The sequence below is a fragment of the Diceros bicornis genome, chromosome 11 (genome assembly GCF_020826845.1).
Source record: "Diceros bicornis minor isolate mBicDic1 chromosome 11, mDicBic1.mat.cur, whole genome shotgun sequence".
Classification (NCBI taxonomy): domain Eukaryota; kingdom Metazoa; phylum Chordata; class Mammalia; order Perissodactyla; family Rhinocerotidae; genus Diceros; species Diceros bicornis.
Window position 1 is genome coordinate 56,434,893 of NC_080750.1, and position 14,558 is coordinate 56,449,450.

The 14,558-nt window shown below is 34.2% G+C and overlaps 1 protein-coding gene across 6 annotated transcripts in view; it reads left to right on the top strand.

Moving 5' to 3' along the window:
• CLCN3 (chloride voltage-gated channel 3) overlaps positions 1 to 14,558 on the top strand; it is a 91,866-nt gene that overhangs the window by 33,227 nt on the left and 44,081 nt on the right. The window contains exon 1 of one of the 6 annotated variants that reach the window (XM_058550345.1): positions 4,097 to 4,274. The exons of 4 other annotated variants lie outside the window; for them this stretch is intronic. In XM_058550345.1, coding sequence (XP_058406328.1) covers positions 4,196 to 4,274 — 79 coding nt within the window. In that variant the 5' untranslated portion in view covers positions 4,097 to 4,195. Of the gene's footprint in view, positions 1 to 4,096; positions 4,275 to 14,558 lie in introns of those variants that run through there. One more of the 6 variants, XM_058550349.1, reaches the window with a different exon arrangement.

Genomic DNA, 14,558 nt, shown 5'->3' on the forward strand with positions numbered 1-14,558 from the left:
TGCAGTAACTTTGCCGCTAACTCTGTAGCTTGAATGGATTGTCCTCCTTGAGAGCTTTGCTGTCTCTCTTTTTTTTTTTTCCGTCTGATGCTTTTCCTTAGGGAGGAGAACTGACAGCAAATTAAAGTTTAATGCCATGTAGTGTGTTCAAATGTACATGTACAGCAGCTATACTTAATGCATCGTAAACTGCAGTTAAGCTGATGCTTCTAGTAGTAATATATTTAGTTTGAGGAGTAAAGGATGCAATTTTTTGATAACCTTTGTCTCATACAAGTGATTTTATTTATAAGCATTTCATTAAAAAGAATCTTTTTATTACAGAAAATTTAAAACATTTACAGAAGTATAGGGACGATTATTGTGTACTTGCTTGTTCTCATCACTTAGCTTAAATAATTATCAACTCATGGCCAATTTTGTTTCATCTCTGCTCCCTTCTCCCGATTATTTTGAAATAAATCTGAAACATATCATTTTAGATAGATATACCGATAAAGAGTCCATTGTTGATCAAACTTTGGTCAAGTTCTTCTGGATTCTCTTCCCAGCCAGGTCTCAGCTTTGGAATTGTTTGTCCATTTTTTGTATTGCTCAATTTTGGCAAGAATCCTGTCAAGTTGGTTTAGTCAGAATCCCCCACCCTCATCACCTCGGATTCCTCATTCGCCTCCATTCTCCAGGTGATTGATATCTGACCACCCTGGTCTGCCTTCAGCAAGAATCCTGCTAGGTCTGTTTAGCCAGAATTCCCCCTTACCCCTCATGTTTCCTCTTAGTAATTTTCCCTCCACTGCCCCCTCCCCTTCCCTGTTCCTTGGCTATAAATTCTCTCTTTTCCTTGTTGCATTGGTAATTGAGCAGAGTTCTCTATTGAGACCTCTTTTCCTCTGTTGCAGTAGTCCTGAATAAAATCTGTTTTTACCGTTTTAACTATTGTCCAGCTCTGCTTTTCTTTGACTATATATATATTTCATTATGTATCTCTAAAAGATAAGAATTGTTTTAAAGGTTATTATCACATCTAAAATATGAATAATTCCTTAAAATCAAATATCTTGTCTATTTCATGTTTCCTCAATTGTTCATAAAAAATTGTACATGGAAATTGATTGATATATCTTTTAAGTCTTTTTTTTTTTAATTCTCTAGGTTCCCCACCTTCCCTTTTTTTCTTACTATTTATTTGTTGAAGAAATCAGGTCATTTGTTTCCAGTTTGGGTTTTTGCGATTATGTTCCTGAGCTGTCATTCAACGTGTTTCTCTGTTTCGCGTATTTTCTTGTAAATTGGTAGTTAGATCTAAAGGCAAAAAACATTTTTCATTTTTTTTAAGTATTTCTAATGTTGTAAATTTCTTCCATCATGTGTTAGGAGGGGCTTAAAGGTTGAACATTATAATACTGTATATATTATATATAGTTATATATGTGTAGTTATAACATATAGTTGTCATACTGTAGTCATCTATAGTCATCTATTCTGCCTTCCTGAATTACACACATCAGAGAGGTTGTGATTTATCCAGAATCCCACATCAAGTTGAGGTAGAATCGAGGGTGCATTTGGAATTAGAAGTATCTTCCCCTTCTGAACTTTAAATCCTGTTTTGTGCTGCCACTTTAGTGTTTTTGTTCTTCAGAGGTTCCATTCTGAGCATTCCACCCCCCATCACTCCAGCTGTGCCTAGGAATTCTTGAATTTGTCTTCTGTTCTCTTTCTACTTCAGCCTCACTCTAATTGTAATTCAGGTTATTAGGCTGGTAATACCTATTCTGTATCAGGGTCTTCTTTGCCACACCTTCCAATCTACCCTGTCCTTTTCTAAAGTGTAATTGGGAAGAGCGTTAGCTTGAGTAATAATTCTTTTACTTTAAGAGAAAGTGGCAGCCATGGACACCATAAGCGTGAGAGATTTGTTTGCTTTTGAAATTTAAAAATTTTTCAGATTTATTATTACAAAAGTAATTATTTAAAATTTAAGTAATATATTTGTTTAAAATTTTAAAACAGTATGGAACTATATAAAGTAAAAACTGAGTCTACCGTGGTCTTTCTCACTTTCACCTTGTTCTTTCCTGAGTGATAACAATTGTTCTTTAGTGTGTCTCATTCTAAACTTGACTCTATACAAATACAATTTATATATTATATATACATGCATACATATACAAGAGTTTTGTTCTTTAAAAATAGTTTAAAAGCTCTTACTTATGCTATAGAACTTTTACTTATGCAATGTTGTCAATATATTTTATGAGTAAGGTGTTCTTCCCCTCTAGTTAGTGCTAGCTAGCTGTCATTTTCATTTTTCCTTTATGACCAAGTTGTAAATCAGGAAAAACAAGTTAAGACAGTGCCTATAAATACCAGGAAAACTTGTAGATAGATTTTCATTTGAAAGGCCTGGAAGAATATAGATAGTATCATAAAAACAAAATTATTTGTAAATACCATAAAGCATATATTTTTAAAAAGTCTTATAATAGTAGAACTGAAATACTCAAGGACCAAATTTACATTTAGTCAATTTAGTAAAGTTAGCTCTTTGTCAAAGCTTGCCTTGTTTAAAAAAATTATTTCCAAGAAAATTTGAAAAATACAGAAAACAAAGTAAAAATCACCCACAGTCGTATCATAAATGTTAATAGCCGGAATCAGAATTAGATAGAATATTCTTATGGCGGTAATTCTAGTCTATATTTCTTTCCCAGAACCCTTTTGCCCAAACCTCAGGTGGGATTTTATAAGAAAGTCTGTCTTTTTGAGGTTCAAACTTTTTGAAATATAAAAACTTAACCTAATTTAAAAAAGATCTCAAATAACTAACATATACTAGACAAATTGAATAGAATTTCTGTCTTCTCTTTACTGCCATCTGAGTCCTCTCTTTCCTTCCCTTACCCTCAATTCTTATATAAATGCCTTGAATTGGAATGGACCTTAGAGGTTGGCACATTCAATATTTAGGAAAACAAATTTTACAGCACCTCTGAGTCCTGTGGGATTGCTTCTAATGAATAGCACATTTTTATTTAGTGGCACTACGGTAACATAGCTATTTCAGAAAAAGAATCTCCTAGTCCAGAGGAGTCACGTCAGAGGTAGTTGTAAAATTTTGAACTCATCTTAAATGAGCATCAGCTGTTTTTTTTGGAATGACAGTTTAAAACAGAAAATTGCTTTATTTCTGAATTTCATAAAAATGTCTAGCAAAGAGATAATTAAGAGTACACTTTGGGACACATTTTATTAAAAGCCCCTCCACCCCCTTTTTAAGGCACAAAATGTTTGTGAGATAGGAAAAATAGGAAGCTAGAAGAGTTAGGAAAATCTCCTACCTAGTAAATCCTAATATCTTTTTGCATAGTTTCACAAACAATAGCTATGTTACTCATTTTGTTGATAATTCTCAAAAGTTAGAATGTTTTATTAGCTGGTTCCTTGAAGGAAGGAAACAAGAGGCTGCTGAAGGGGATTAATAAAACAAAACACTATTCAACTATTCAGTTACTAAATTTTTTAATCCACGGAAGTCTGCAGTACATTTTAGATAATTAAGAATAGACTTTCAAACCGTCTCTTGAAGCCTTTAATATGTTCTAGTTCTTTATCTTTATGACTCACATGACATTACTACGTAAAAATTAGTTCATTTATATTATAAAATCCCACAGCTTTATTAGAGTGTTGCTTCCATTTTTATACATTAGAAATGAAAAGGGGCATTGTCTACATCCAGAATTTCCTTTTCACATCTCTGTATTAAATACTTTATTCCCCTCATATTTATCTTAAACCCCAAAAGAAATAATGTTTCTGTTGTCTTACTGTAGTTGTTACTGATGCTGCAGAAGCTATACTGTGAGTGCTTTAAAATTCTCAAACCAGTTTTGTCTCTTATACTTGGAGCTTAGTCATCATCATATGTAGCAGGACCTGATTAAGAAAGCTGTTCCGCCTCTAAGCCTTGCTAGATTGTAGCCACTAGCAACCAGGCTGCAATAATTTCCCTTTGATGACATCATCCACTGTGGAAGAACCCAGTTGCTTCAGCCAGTCGAACTACATACAGTTCTAACCCTCGGCAAATATGGCTTCTCCCTTGCCTGCTGCAGCAGGGGTGGAAGAAATGCCACTGTCTTTTTAAGCTAGCAAGCTTTTCTTTTTCTTCCTCTTTTTAAAAATTCTAATCATGGAGGCTTCTTCAGATCCCTATTTGCCTTATGACGGGGGAGGAGACTATATTCCCCTGAGGGAATTACATAAAAGAGGTAATACCATCCCCTTGCTATGAATCCTCTGTTGGTATGTTTTGCATGCTGGCTGGGCGGTTCTCTAGTTTATACAGGTTCTCGATTGTCCTTTAAATACTGCAGTATGTTGTTTAGTTGCCCTGGGTTGTTAGGAAGGGGAAAATGCAATCTTCTGAGTGGTTCTGTAGTCGTCCCCGATTGTTTTCTCTGTGCAGATTAGTACTGCTTCAGATCACATTGGACTCTGACTCCATCTTCTGTGTGAAAATCCTCTTTATATTTAACTGCGAAAATGAATTAATCTGCTTTTACAGCTAACTAAAGTCGTGTTGATTGGCACCTAGAAAGTGATGTTTTTCTTCTTTCGGAAAACTTATGTGTTTCCTTTAATTTGCGGGGGAAATCAAGTGTGTGTCTATTACCATTATATTTCAGCTGCTACCAATTACCACGTAGCTTTTACACCACAAAGTAAATTTATAGTAAAAGCTCTGCCTACATTTTAGAACAGTTTAAAATGGCAATACAGATAAACAAATTTTTATATTAGTATTTTTCATTTAATATGCATTTTAGCTGATTAACATTAACTACATTGCCTTCCACAGATATCTCGTAAAAATTAATATGATAAAAACATTTAAGGTAATTTTTACACATCAGAAAAAACAATAGTCAATAGTTTGTAAAAACGGGAAAAGCACCTAGCATTTGTGTAAATCTTTTTTTGGCAGTCACTGCCCGGGTCTCCTTAAAACTAATTACATGTTTTAAACTGTCCTTTTTTCATTTTTCTTAAACTGATTATTCTAAAAATAGACTGGTTGGCAATTGTTCTAGAAAAAAAATTGAACCTCAAGGAAGATCTTTTGGCTAGATGACTTCATTTATGAGCCACATTTGTTTGAATTACTGCATGATATTATAAACTCAGTTTTTGGTTTAACTCTAACATTTATGAAGTAAATAAAGAAGTTATGATTTTCCTGAGCATATTTAGCCTGTTTTATTTAAAATATAGTTTGTATTCTGCTAACATTTTTCTTTTAGTATTAAGTTCCATTAGAATTAAAAAATGTTAATATATTCAGCAAATATTTATTGGTTACGTTGTCTGCTAGACACTATTTTAGGCTCTGAACAGTTGTAACATTATATATTCCGTAGTATTCTGTTGTTAGTAAAAGCTTTTCAGATTTTGAGAAAAACTATATGAAGATCATGTTACATATGTTGTACTTTCTCTTAGAGTTGCCCTCTTAATAAAATTCCTATATATGTATGTAGATATATATATATATATATTATTTTAGAACATTTGGGGAAATATATAAAAACAAAGAAGAAAATAAATATTTCTTATAATCTTACCACCCTGTTTTTTGTTTTTTTCCCCCCTAATTCTTAATGTGTTCATAAGCTCTCCTTTTTCCTATGTTTCCATCATCCCTTTTCTGGTAATGATTTCTTTAAACAGGAAGCAGTGTAAATGAATGGTGACTCTTCAGATGTCACAGTATTTGCTAATCAGTAATTAAACTAAAAGGACAAACTGTATTTTTCCTTAAGCTATTACAACATCAGTTTGTTGATGTTGATAAACCAGGAGATCTGGGCTTGGGAAATTTAACTTCCCAGTGTTAAGCTTGACAGTCTTTGACAGAACTTATTTATGGACTCCATCTCTGTCTAAGATATGCAAATAATAAGAAATAAGGTAAAGCTTATGTGAAAGTAGGCATGGTTATTCCTAAAACATAAGCTCATTGTTTCTAGTATATTTTCATAAAGAGTCCTTTAGGAATCTTACTTAAGGGCTAAATCAGTCCCACTTTTGGCGGCTCAAATAGGTTCCTTATCGTTTGATGAGACTTAATTAATATAAGCCAATGTTATTTGGAAGTAACGTTGTGTCTTTGTAGTACAGATCAGTCAGTTATTAGGCTTACCTGACTGTACTGTAGTATCCTGCTATCTATGGGAAGAGGTTGTTTTCCATAATTTATGACTTACTGTAGCCATAGGTCAACACAAAGAAACTGGAGATGTGGAGACAAGCAGCTAACATAAATCAAGAAAACTGAATCAGCTTCTCTTGAGGACAAAATTACAATGACTAGAAATATCTCTTCAGGCTGATAAAGAGTGAAGAGGCAGATAATCAAAGTATAAAATTATAAAGGATATCAATAAAGTAAACATGAATCTGTTTACTAAATCCCTGAGTGCTAGAGTTAGGGATTACCTTTGTGGAGCAAATTAAATTTAATACTACTTTTCCAGGTGAGATGATAAATGAAGCTTCCTACTTAAGTGAATAATATAGAAACTGGAAATGTAAGTAGATTAAAAATAGAATTAGTTAATATATTGTTGGTAGATTAGAAATTAAGATGACATTTTAGAAATAACCATCTTTTGGGGTAAATTTCCTGTGCAGAAACTAAGTTCTTTCATAAAATGTCTCTTTCATTTTTATCAGGAAAAAAAAAACCTTGGTTTATTTGTGTTGTTAGTTTTGTACTTTGACTTTCTTTGTAACTTGTTCATGAAGTTTAAGTAGTTTGGGGGGTTGAAATCTTTTCTTCTACTGGGCCCTTCTAGTAGATTTTATCTTTTGGGACTTGAGCCTCCATTTACTCCATGAAGGACCTTTAAAAATTATTTGACTATTAATTGTTTCATTCAAAGTATTTATTGAGCTCTTGTATATATAAAGCACTACTAGGTGCAGTGGAGAATGAGAATGGTAGTAATAGTAATGTTAATAATAGCTAATTCTTAGTGTAGAATTCACTATTTGCCAGATACTGTTGTAAGTGCTTTAGGTGTATCAGTTCATTTATGTGTAACAAGTCATTTTAATCTTCATCACAGACGTGGGTACTGTTATAATTCCCGTTTTCCTCTTGACAAAACTGAGGTAAATAGATATTAAAAGTTAGGATTCAATCCAGATTATTTGGCTTATACTCTAATCATGAGGATACGTATACTGCTTCTTGCTATGTATATCCCTGTAATAATTTAGCATTTTGAGTCTGGCAGGGGCATAAGAAGGCTTCCCAAGTTTAAACAAAGAAGCAAAACCCTTAGGAAGTTAATAAATTTCTAGTGAATGGTGTAGACTGCATGTTCTGTGGGATTTTAGGGGAGGAAGAGATCAGTCTCCTTTTGACAAGTGTTATCACAGTAGGCCAAGTCTTCAAGGACACAAGGGAATTTGATATGGCATTCCTGGGGGAGAGGAAAGAATGAGTACATGCTCTGATGGGAGTAAATGCCTAGTATGTTGTTCCCTGATTAGTTTTGTTGCATCACTGTGTCACTAAAAGGGGTAGTATAGAAAGGTAGAAGAGTGCCAGATCCTAGACGAACTTGAATGCCAGACTAATAATGGTCTTAAACCACAAAAAATGTGGCCTTCCTATTGAAATAAAAGATTGGGGTCTTATTCTTTTAAGTTTCTTCCTGAAATCATTTCTTGACATTCCTTAGCTCAAAGATGTATTTAAGTAAAGCTTTTTTGTTCCTATTATAATAGATGAATTTGTTCCTTTTTATTCCCTCCTAAAAGTATTAGTAGTTATGATCTTTGGCACATTATTTGGGAACACATTTTTTGCACATTATTTGGGAATCCAGGTGTTAGATGATATTCTTATTACCATAGGGACATTCTGTGGGGTCTTTGTAAAATGATTTTAGGATTCAAGTCCTTGTTGCATTTCTATTTTCTCTAATCTTTTAGCCAACTAGACAATTAAATCTCTTCTTACAAATTAATTCATCTAAGTGTCTATAAATTAAAAGAACAATTAAAGATTCTTTATTTGATGTTAGAAACTCTTTGTATTCTAAAACAATAGTATAAAACAAAGCTTGCCTTTAAGTTTATTTTGCCTGCAATATCTGAATTTAAAATCTTCAATAAAATCTGGTTCATATTGCTATCTCTAGCTCTATTTTCAAAAAATAACTGACACTTTACTGTGATTAATTTTATACCATCTCATGGCTTGTTGTAAGTCAGAAATGCTTTGTGTATCAAGATTTCAAAATGTGAACAGATCTCCTGCTACGTAGATTAGGTTTAGGTTTATAATTTTGGCTGTTTTCCCAGCGTTGACGTCTCTGCTTTGTGCCTACACAAAGTCACAGGAGATTGGTGACTTAAATTATATTTTAAAGGTTTTTTTGTTTGTTTTTTGTGAGGAAGACTAGCCCTGAGCTAATATCCGTTGCCAATCCTCCTCTTTTTTCTGAGAAAGATTGGCCCTGGGCTGACATCCATGCCCATCTTCCTTTATGTGGAACGCCTCTGTATGTGGAACGCCTGCCACAGCATGGCTTGATAAGCAGTGCGTAGGTCTGCAGTGGGGATCCGAACCTACGAACCCCGGGCCGCCAAAGCAGAGCACACAAACTTAACCACTACACCGTGGGGCTGGCCCCTGTTGTTGTTTCTTAATAAGCGTATGTTTGTTTGTTTATTTATTTACATATATATATATTTGCGAGGAAGATCAGCCCTGAGCTAACGTCTGCCAGTCCTCCTCTTTTGGCTGAGGAAGACTGGCCCTGGGCTAACATCCATGCCTATCTTCCTCCCCTTTATATGGGACGCCGCCACAGCATGGCTTGACAAGCGGTGTGTCGGTGGGCGCCTGGGATCCAAACCCCAGGCCGCTGCAGCGGAGTGCATGCACTTAACTGCTACGCCACCGGCCGGCCCCTAAGTGTATGTTTAATTTGTAATTTTTTTGTTGTCCTTTACAACCTTAATTAGATAAAAAATACGTTTACTTTCATTTCTGTCAGTTTATTCCTGTCGCCATTTAAGAGAACAAATTCTGTCTTTTTATTCATGTAATATACAAATCATCTTATGTGCCGTGATAATAAATGAACACGGAATATGTTTCCAGTTATACAAATGTCTTAATATCTACTTTATCCTCTCTACCTAAGGATGTGGCTTTTTATGTTGGGGTGGCAATAAAAGAAGAGAAGTGAAGAGTGAATTGGGTAATGGACTCAGTATTGCTGCTGACTGTTTGTATGTCTTTGGTCAGCTTCTTTGGGACTTGGTTTTAATTTCCAAGTCTTTGCAATGTAAATAGACAGCAATTAAATATGGCTGTGGATGGCAGAACACAGAAATTTAAAGAGCATGTACTTCGTTTATCCAGCAGACATTTAATTGACCACATACTAAATACTGTGCTTGCCATTACTTTTTTAATGTTTCATTCGAGAGCCTGCTAACATTTTGGAACTTCCACTATCAACTTACAACATTTCCTTTCCCCTCCCTCACCAGGATGACCACTTCTTATCAGTAAGGTCACAGAGGGAGGAAAAAAAAATACATTAGGGACTAGACTTCTTGCTCTTAATATACAGAAGAAACTGGGTAGTCAGGGAATATGTAGAATTTTGTATTTCTGCCTGCCTTCCATAATTTAAAAAAAAGTGATATGTGTTTTATTTGTGTGTGATAGCGCAGTAATCTGCATTATGAACTTAAATGGCAAGGATCAGTGTTCTCATTTCTTTTGAGATTGATCTCTGAGGTAATAAGTAATAGTCTTAGAATAAATATATACCTTCTTTTTGTAAAACTATTATTTGAATATTCCCCTTTGAGAAAAGACTTAGGTTCCTGAAGATGTGTGACTGTGAAATTTACTAATAATAAGCTCAGTTTAAGGCCCAATAGTTAAGTACTTTTTTTAGCTCAGCTCAGCAAATATATATTGAGGGCTAGTGGGTGGGAATATAAAGGTTTTTATTTATAGGAAAGCAGATAATTTCATTAATGTCTGTATTTCTCTAGTTCAGTGTTTATCAAATTGCAGATTTCAACATGTTGGTCATGAAGTCAATTGAGTTGTGACCAGTATTAAAAAAGAAAGAAAGAAAGAAAGAAAATAGAAAGTAAAATATCAGAGTATATGCCAAATAGTAAGTATGCTAAACTTTGGTTTTACTTAGGTCCATATCTGTATCCTATGCCAGTGAGAAATATTTCTTACTGTGGACCACAGTCAAAAAGGTTTGAAAACAAGTTTCTAAGTATACTGCTGGAGGGGCAATTAGCTCTTCCTGGGGTTAAAGTAGGCTTCCTGTAGCCTAAGAAGAGTCTGGAACAACCTAAGGATGAGAATGGGAGGTGTTATTGTCACAGACCTTTGCTGAAGCATGGGGATGTGAGTGCTGGTGGCGGAGCAGTGCCCATGACTGCTACTGCAACCTTTTAAGAAATATAGGACAGGTGGTCTGGAACCAAAGGCAAAGAGGGATGATGACGGTGAAGGGTAGGATTGTATTAATTGTCTAAAAGCTCTAAGTGCATGTGCACAAGTGTTTTGGGAGAAGGCACCACTTAACAGTTCTTAACCTACTCGGAGAGAAGCATGTCCACCTATCTTAAAATATCCAAGCAAGCAAACCACGAAACTATTTTTTAGGCAATATTGCATAGTGATGATAAATGCCTTTGGAATGAAACTGCTTAAGTTTGAATCCCTGTTCCACTACTTACTAGCTGTGTGACCTTGGGCATATTTCTTACCTCTCTGTACCATGTTTTTCTCATTTGTAAAATGGAGATAGTAATACCTATCTCATGGGATTGTTGTGAGGATTAAATGAGCTAATATATGTAAAGTGCTAAGAACAATGTCTGGCACACAGTAAGTACTCAATAAATGTTAGTTGTTTTGTGGTTATTATTAGACATCAGATAGATAACAATGTCTGGCCTCTAGGTGAGAAAGATTATTTTAATTCTGCTGTAGCCTAGTACATCTGATTTTTCTTATGTCACCTGTGTTTTGGTGTTTTATCTGCAAAACCATTGCCTAACCCAAGGTCGCAAGGATTTACTCCTATGTTTTCTTTTAGTCCTATGTTTAAGAGTTTTGTAGTTTTAGCCTTTACATTTAGGTCTATGATTCGTTTTGTGTTAATTTTCATGTATGATGTAAGGGAGGGGTCCATCTTCATTCTTTTGCCTGTGGATAGCCAGTTGTCCCAGCATCATTTGTTGAAAAGACTATTCTTTTCCCATTGGTGAAAATACTTCTTTAAATAATAATGGATAATTTAAAATTTTATTTTCCTGCAGATAATTTTAAAACTTTGCTTGGATTACAGATATTCATAAGTAATGAATTTGTGTTTATATAGATTTGCATGAATTTTATAAAATTCTGTGTCTGGGGAAAAAATAAACAAGCAAAAAATTCTCTTATTAATAAAGTTGTTTTTGCAAGAAAGCTACAAGCCAGTGATAGCTCGTTGATTGGATACTTTTCTACTTGCTTAGGTATTTTAGTGTTGGTGTTACTTGAGCTATGAAATATTGTTGGTGATATTTGAATTATAAAATGTCCATTTTATGGAAAGGTTGGTCATTGAGCATACATTTTAGAAATTTGTTTCTGTGTCCATGCCAGGCATAATGAATTGTTGTCTGTTAAAAATCTATAGGATTTCTGTTCAGTATACAGATGTTGAAGAACTCATTGCTCAAATTTATAAGACTCTTTTTTTCCCCTTTTTGTTATATTGTCAATCTTTGGTTAAGATTAATACCATATGAGTAATAGAGGCAGTCTGATAAAGTTTTAAATGCCAAAATATTTGAGCAGAAACCATATCTTGTGGTTATTGATTTTCTTCTATTTGTCAGATATATTATTGGGTATTTTACGTGATATATCTCCAGTACACACACCATACTCTAAAAGTGCCTGAGAAAACCCAGGTACCTTTAAGGGGTTAGTAAGTAACTTATGCTGGATCACAAAGCAGAGCTGGAATTTCTCTCTAGGTCTTTCTGACCTCAAAGTGCATTAAGGTCATAGAATTTCTCTATTGGGCCACTCTGAAAAGAAAGCCATCTTTTCTCAAGTCTTTTTTGTTGCTGTTTTTCAGCCATGAGCTAGTAGAAGAGTAGTCACTGGCATCTGGTAGTCAGACCTCCAGAAAAATTTTTGATTTTTTTCTTGTCTTAAATTTGGGAGCTGCTGTTTTCAGATCATACTTTGTTACAATCCAAGATCTGGGAACCTAGGTAGCAGGAACTGTCCTATTTCCTTTTGAAGTTCAGTCGTTAAAATTAACAGGCTCTTATTGTCTTTGTATCACTCTGTTCAAGATTTACATTTCCAGGAGATAGAGTTCGATTAGTCTGACTTGGATCCTGGGCCTTTTTCTTAGCTGGGTAGGGGAGGATACCTTGATTGACCCCCTTACGGAATGCGATGAGGGATAGAAAGTTTCCTAAAAATAATTGGGTTCTGTTACAGAAAGAGTGGGAAAGGGTGGCACATGGGGAGAAACAAATAATAACCCTAATCTCAGGACAGTTACTGAATAATGTGGTTATTTTAAGTTTGGAGATATACTTGGTTATTAATATTGAATATCTGGGCATATGGTTGGGGAAAAAAGTTAAGAACAAGAAGAAAGTTAATATTTTAAAAGGTAATTGGAAAAGAGGATGACTAAGTAGGTACACATATGTTTGTTGCATGTACTGTTAGTAATGCAAAAAAGGTTTGTTTAAATTATAGTATATCCCAACAATTACATATAGTAATCTGAAGTACATGGAAAATGATGTGCATATGCGTTTAATGATATGAAATGGTTTTTAGAAAGTATGCTAAGTAATGAAAAGCTTATAAATAAGTGTGGCTAGTATGATCTCATCTATATTTTTGCTTATAGAAAATGTTAAAGGCTGAAGCCAATCTCCAGTTTAACTATTGTAACTCGCTTGTTTACCCAATTCCTTCTCTTCGCTTCCCCAGCAAACCTTATGTAACTATGTAGAATTGGTTCTTCATCTGTTCTGTTTTCAGTCCACGGTTCATTGCAGAAACTCTAAGCCTTTTTACTTACAGCCTTTTGAAACTCGGAAACCCATCGCTTACTACTCAAAGGTATTGGCTTTTAAGATTTTGCATTTTCTATGGGTTTCAAAGCCTAAATTTGAAACTCAGAAGCCACAATACTGAATCTTATTCTCTATGTTCTGCTATGTATTTCTTTTCCTGTGGCAATGGATGTGTCACTGAAGTGGTAGAGGGAAGATGTGTGGAGAGCACAAGGAAATAGTGATAGGTAGGGAACTTTGATCAGTATTTCTAAAAGGTATTCTGGTACATCTCTACTACTGTCTTCACGGATAAATAAATGTGAGCTGCTTATACTTTGAGAAATGGAAAGTCCAGGGTAAATCATATCATTTTGTATTATTGTAAAATCATATCATTTTATATTAATTTGCAACTATAAGAAAAGCTTTTACTGAGGACAAAAAAAGGCATAATCAGGGAAGTGTGGCCTTACCACCTTTCTTTTGTCCCTTAAACCTCTTTGTCTTCTAGAGCTCCATTCCAGATATCAGCTTTAGGAAAGTTGTATTATAATTTCGTAAATTAACCAACCCGTGAAATATTATTTTAGGAAAGAGAGATGCACTTTATGTATGAGAGAACTTTAATTTGTGTTGTGGCGTTACCTACAAGATATATGCTTCATTCATGCATAAGATGAAGTTGAGAGGTGAAGTTGGATAACTTATACTGTTGCTTGTAAAAGTTTTATTAATACATGTATAATTTATTTGTATTCATCTCATTTTAACATATGTAAGTTAAATTTTATACAAATCTAGGTTGCAGTGAACTATACACAAAGAAATGATACATTAGGAATGTTTAAAAACCGTTGTTATTGTTAGGAAACATAATACCTTTAAAATCACTCATAGTGTGGGATATGTAGGCATTTCTGTGATCTTATTAGAAACGAATGTTCCCTACCCAGTTTAGAGTAGGTTAGTCTTTCCTTTTCTCCTTTGTACTACTCAGATTTCCATGTTTGGCAGAACAAACTGTAAAAGAAAATATGTGAAATGTTACACACATACTAAAGTGAAAGTTTGAATTCTTTTTTTATAGTGAGCTGATTCTTGAATTTTATTTAGTAGTCCTTTTGCAACAACAGGCTTTAAATTTAAAAAAAAAAATCACGTTCAATATATCTTTCAATTGTCAGTAATAACCTAGTACCATGAATGAGAAACAGGATAAAAGGAGAGAAGTTAAAGCCAGATTGAAATGTCTGTCTTTCTCTTCGTGGAGATTCTATTTAATTATATTTATCAGAGCCAAAGAAATATGGTAATCAGCTCTATCTCAGCAAAAAGTTTTTATTTTATTTTCATACCAAAATCCATCTTGGTTACTATCCAAACAAGTTTGATAGTAAGAGTCACAAGAA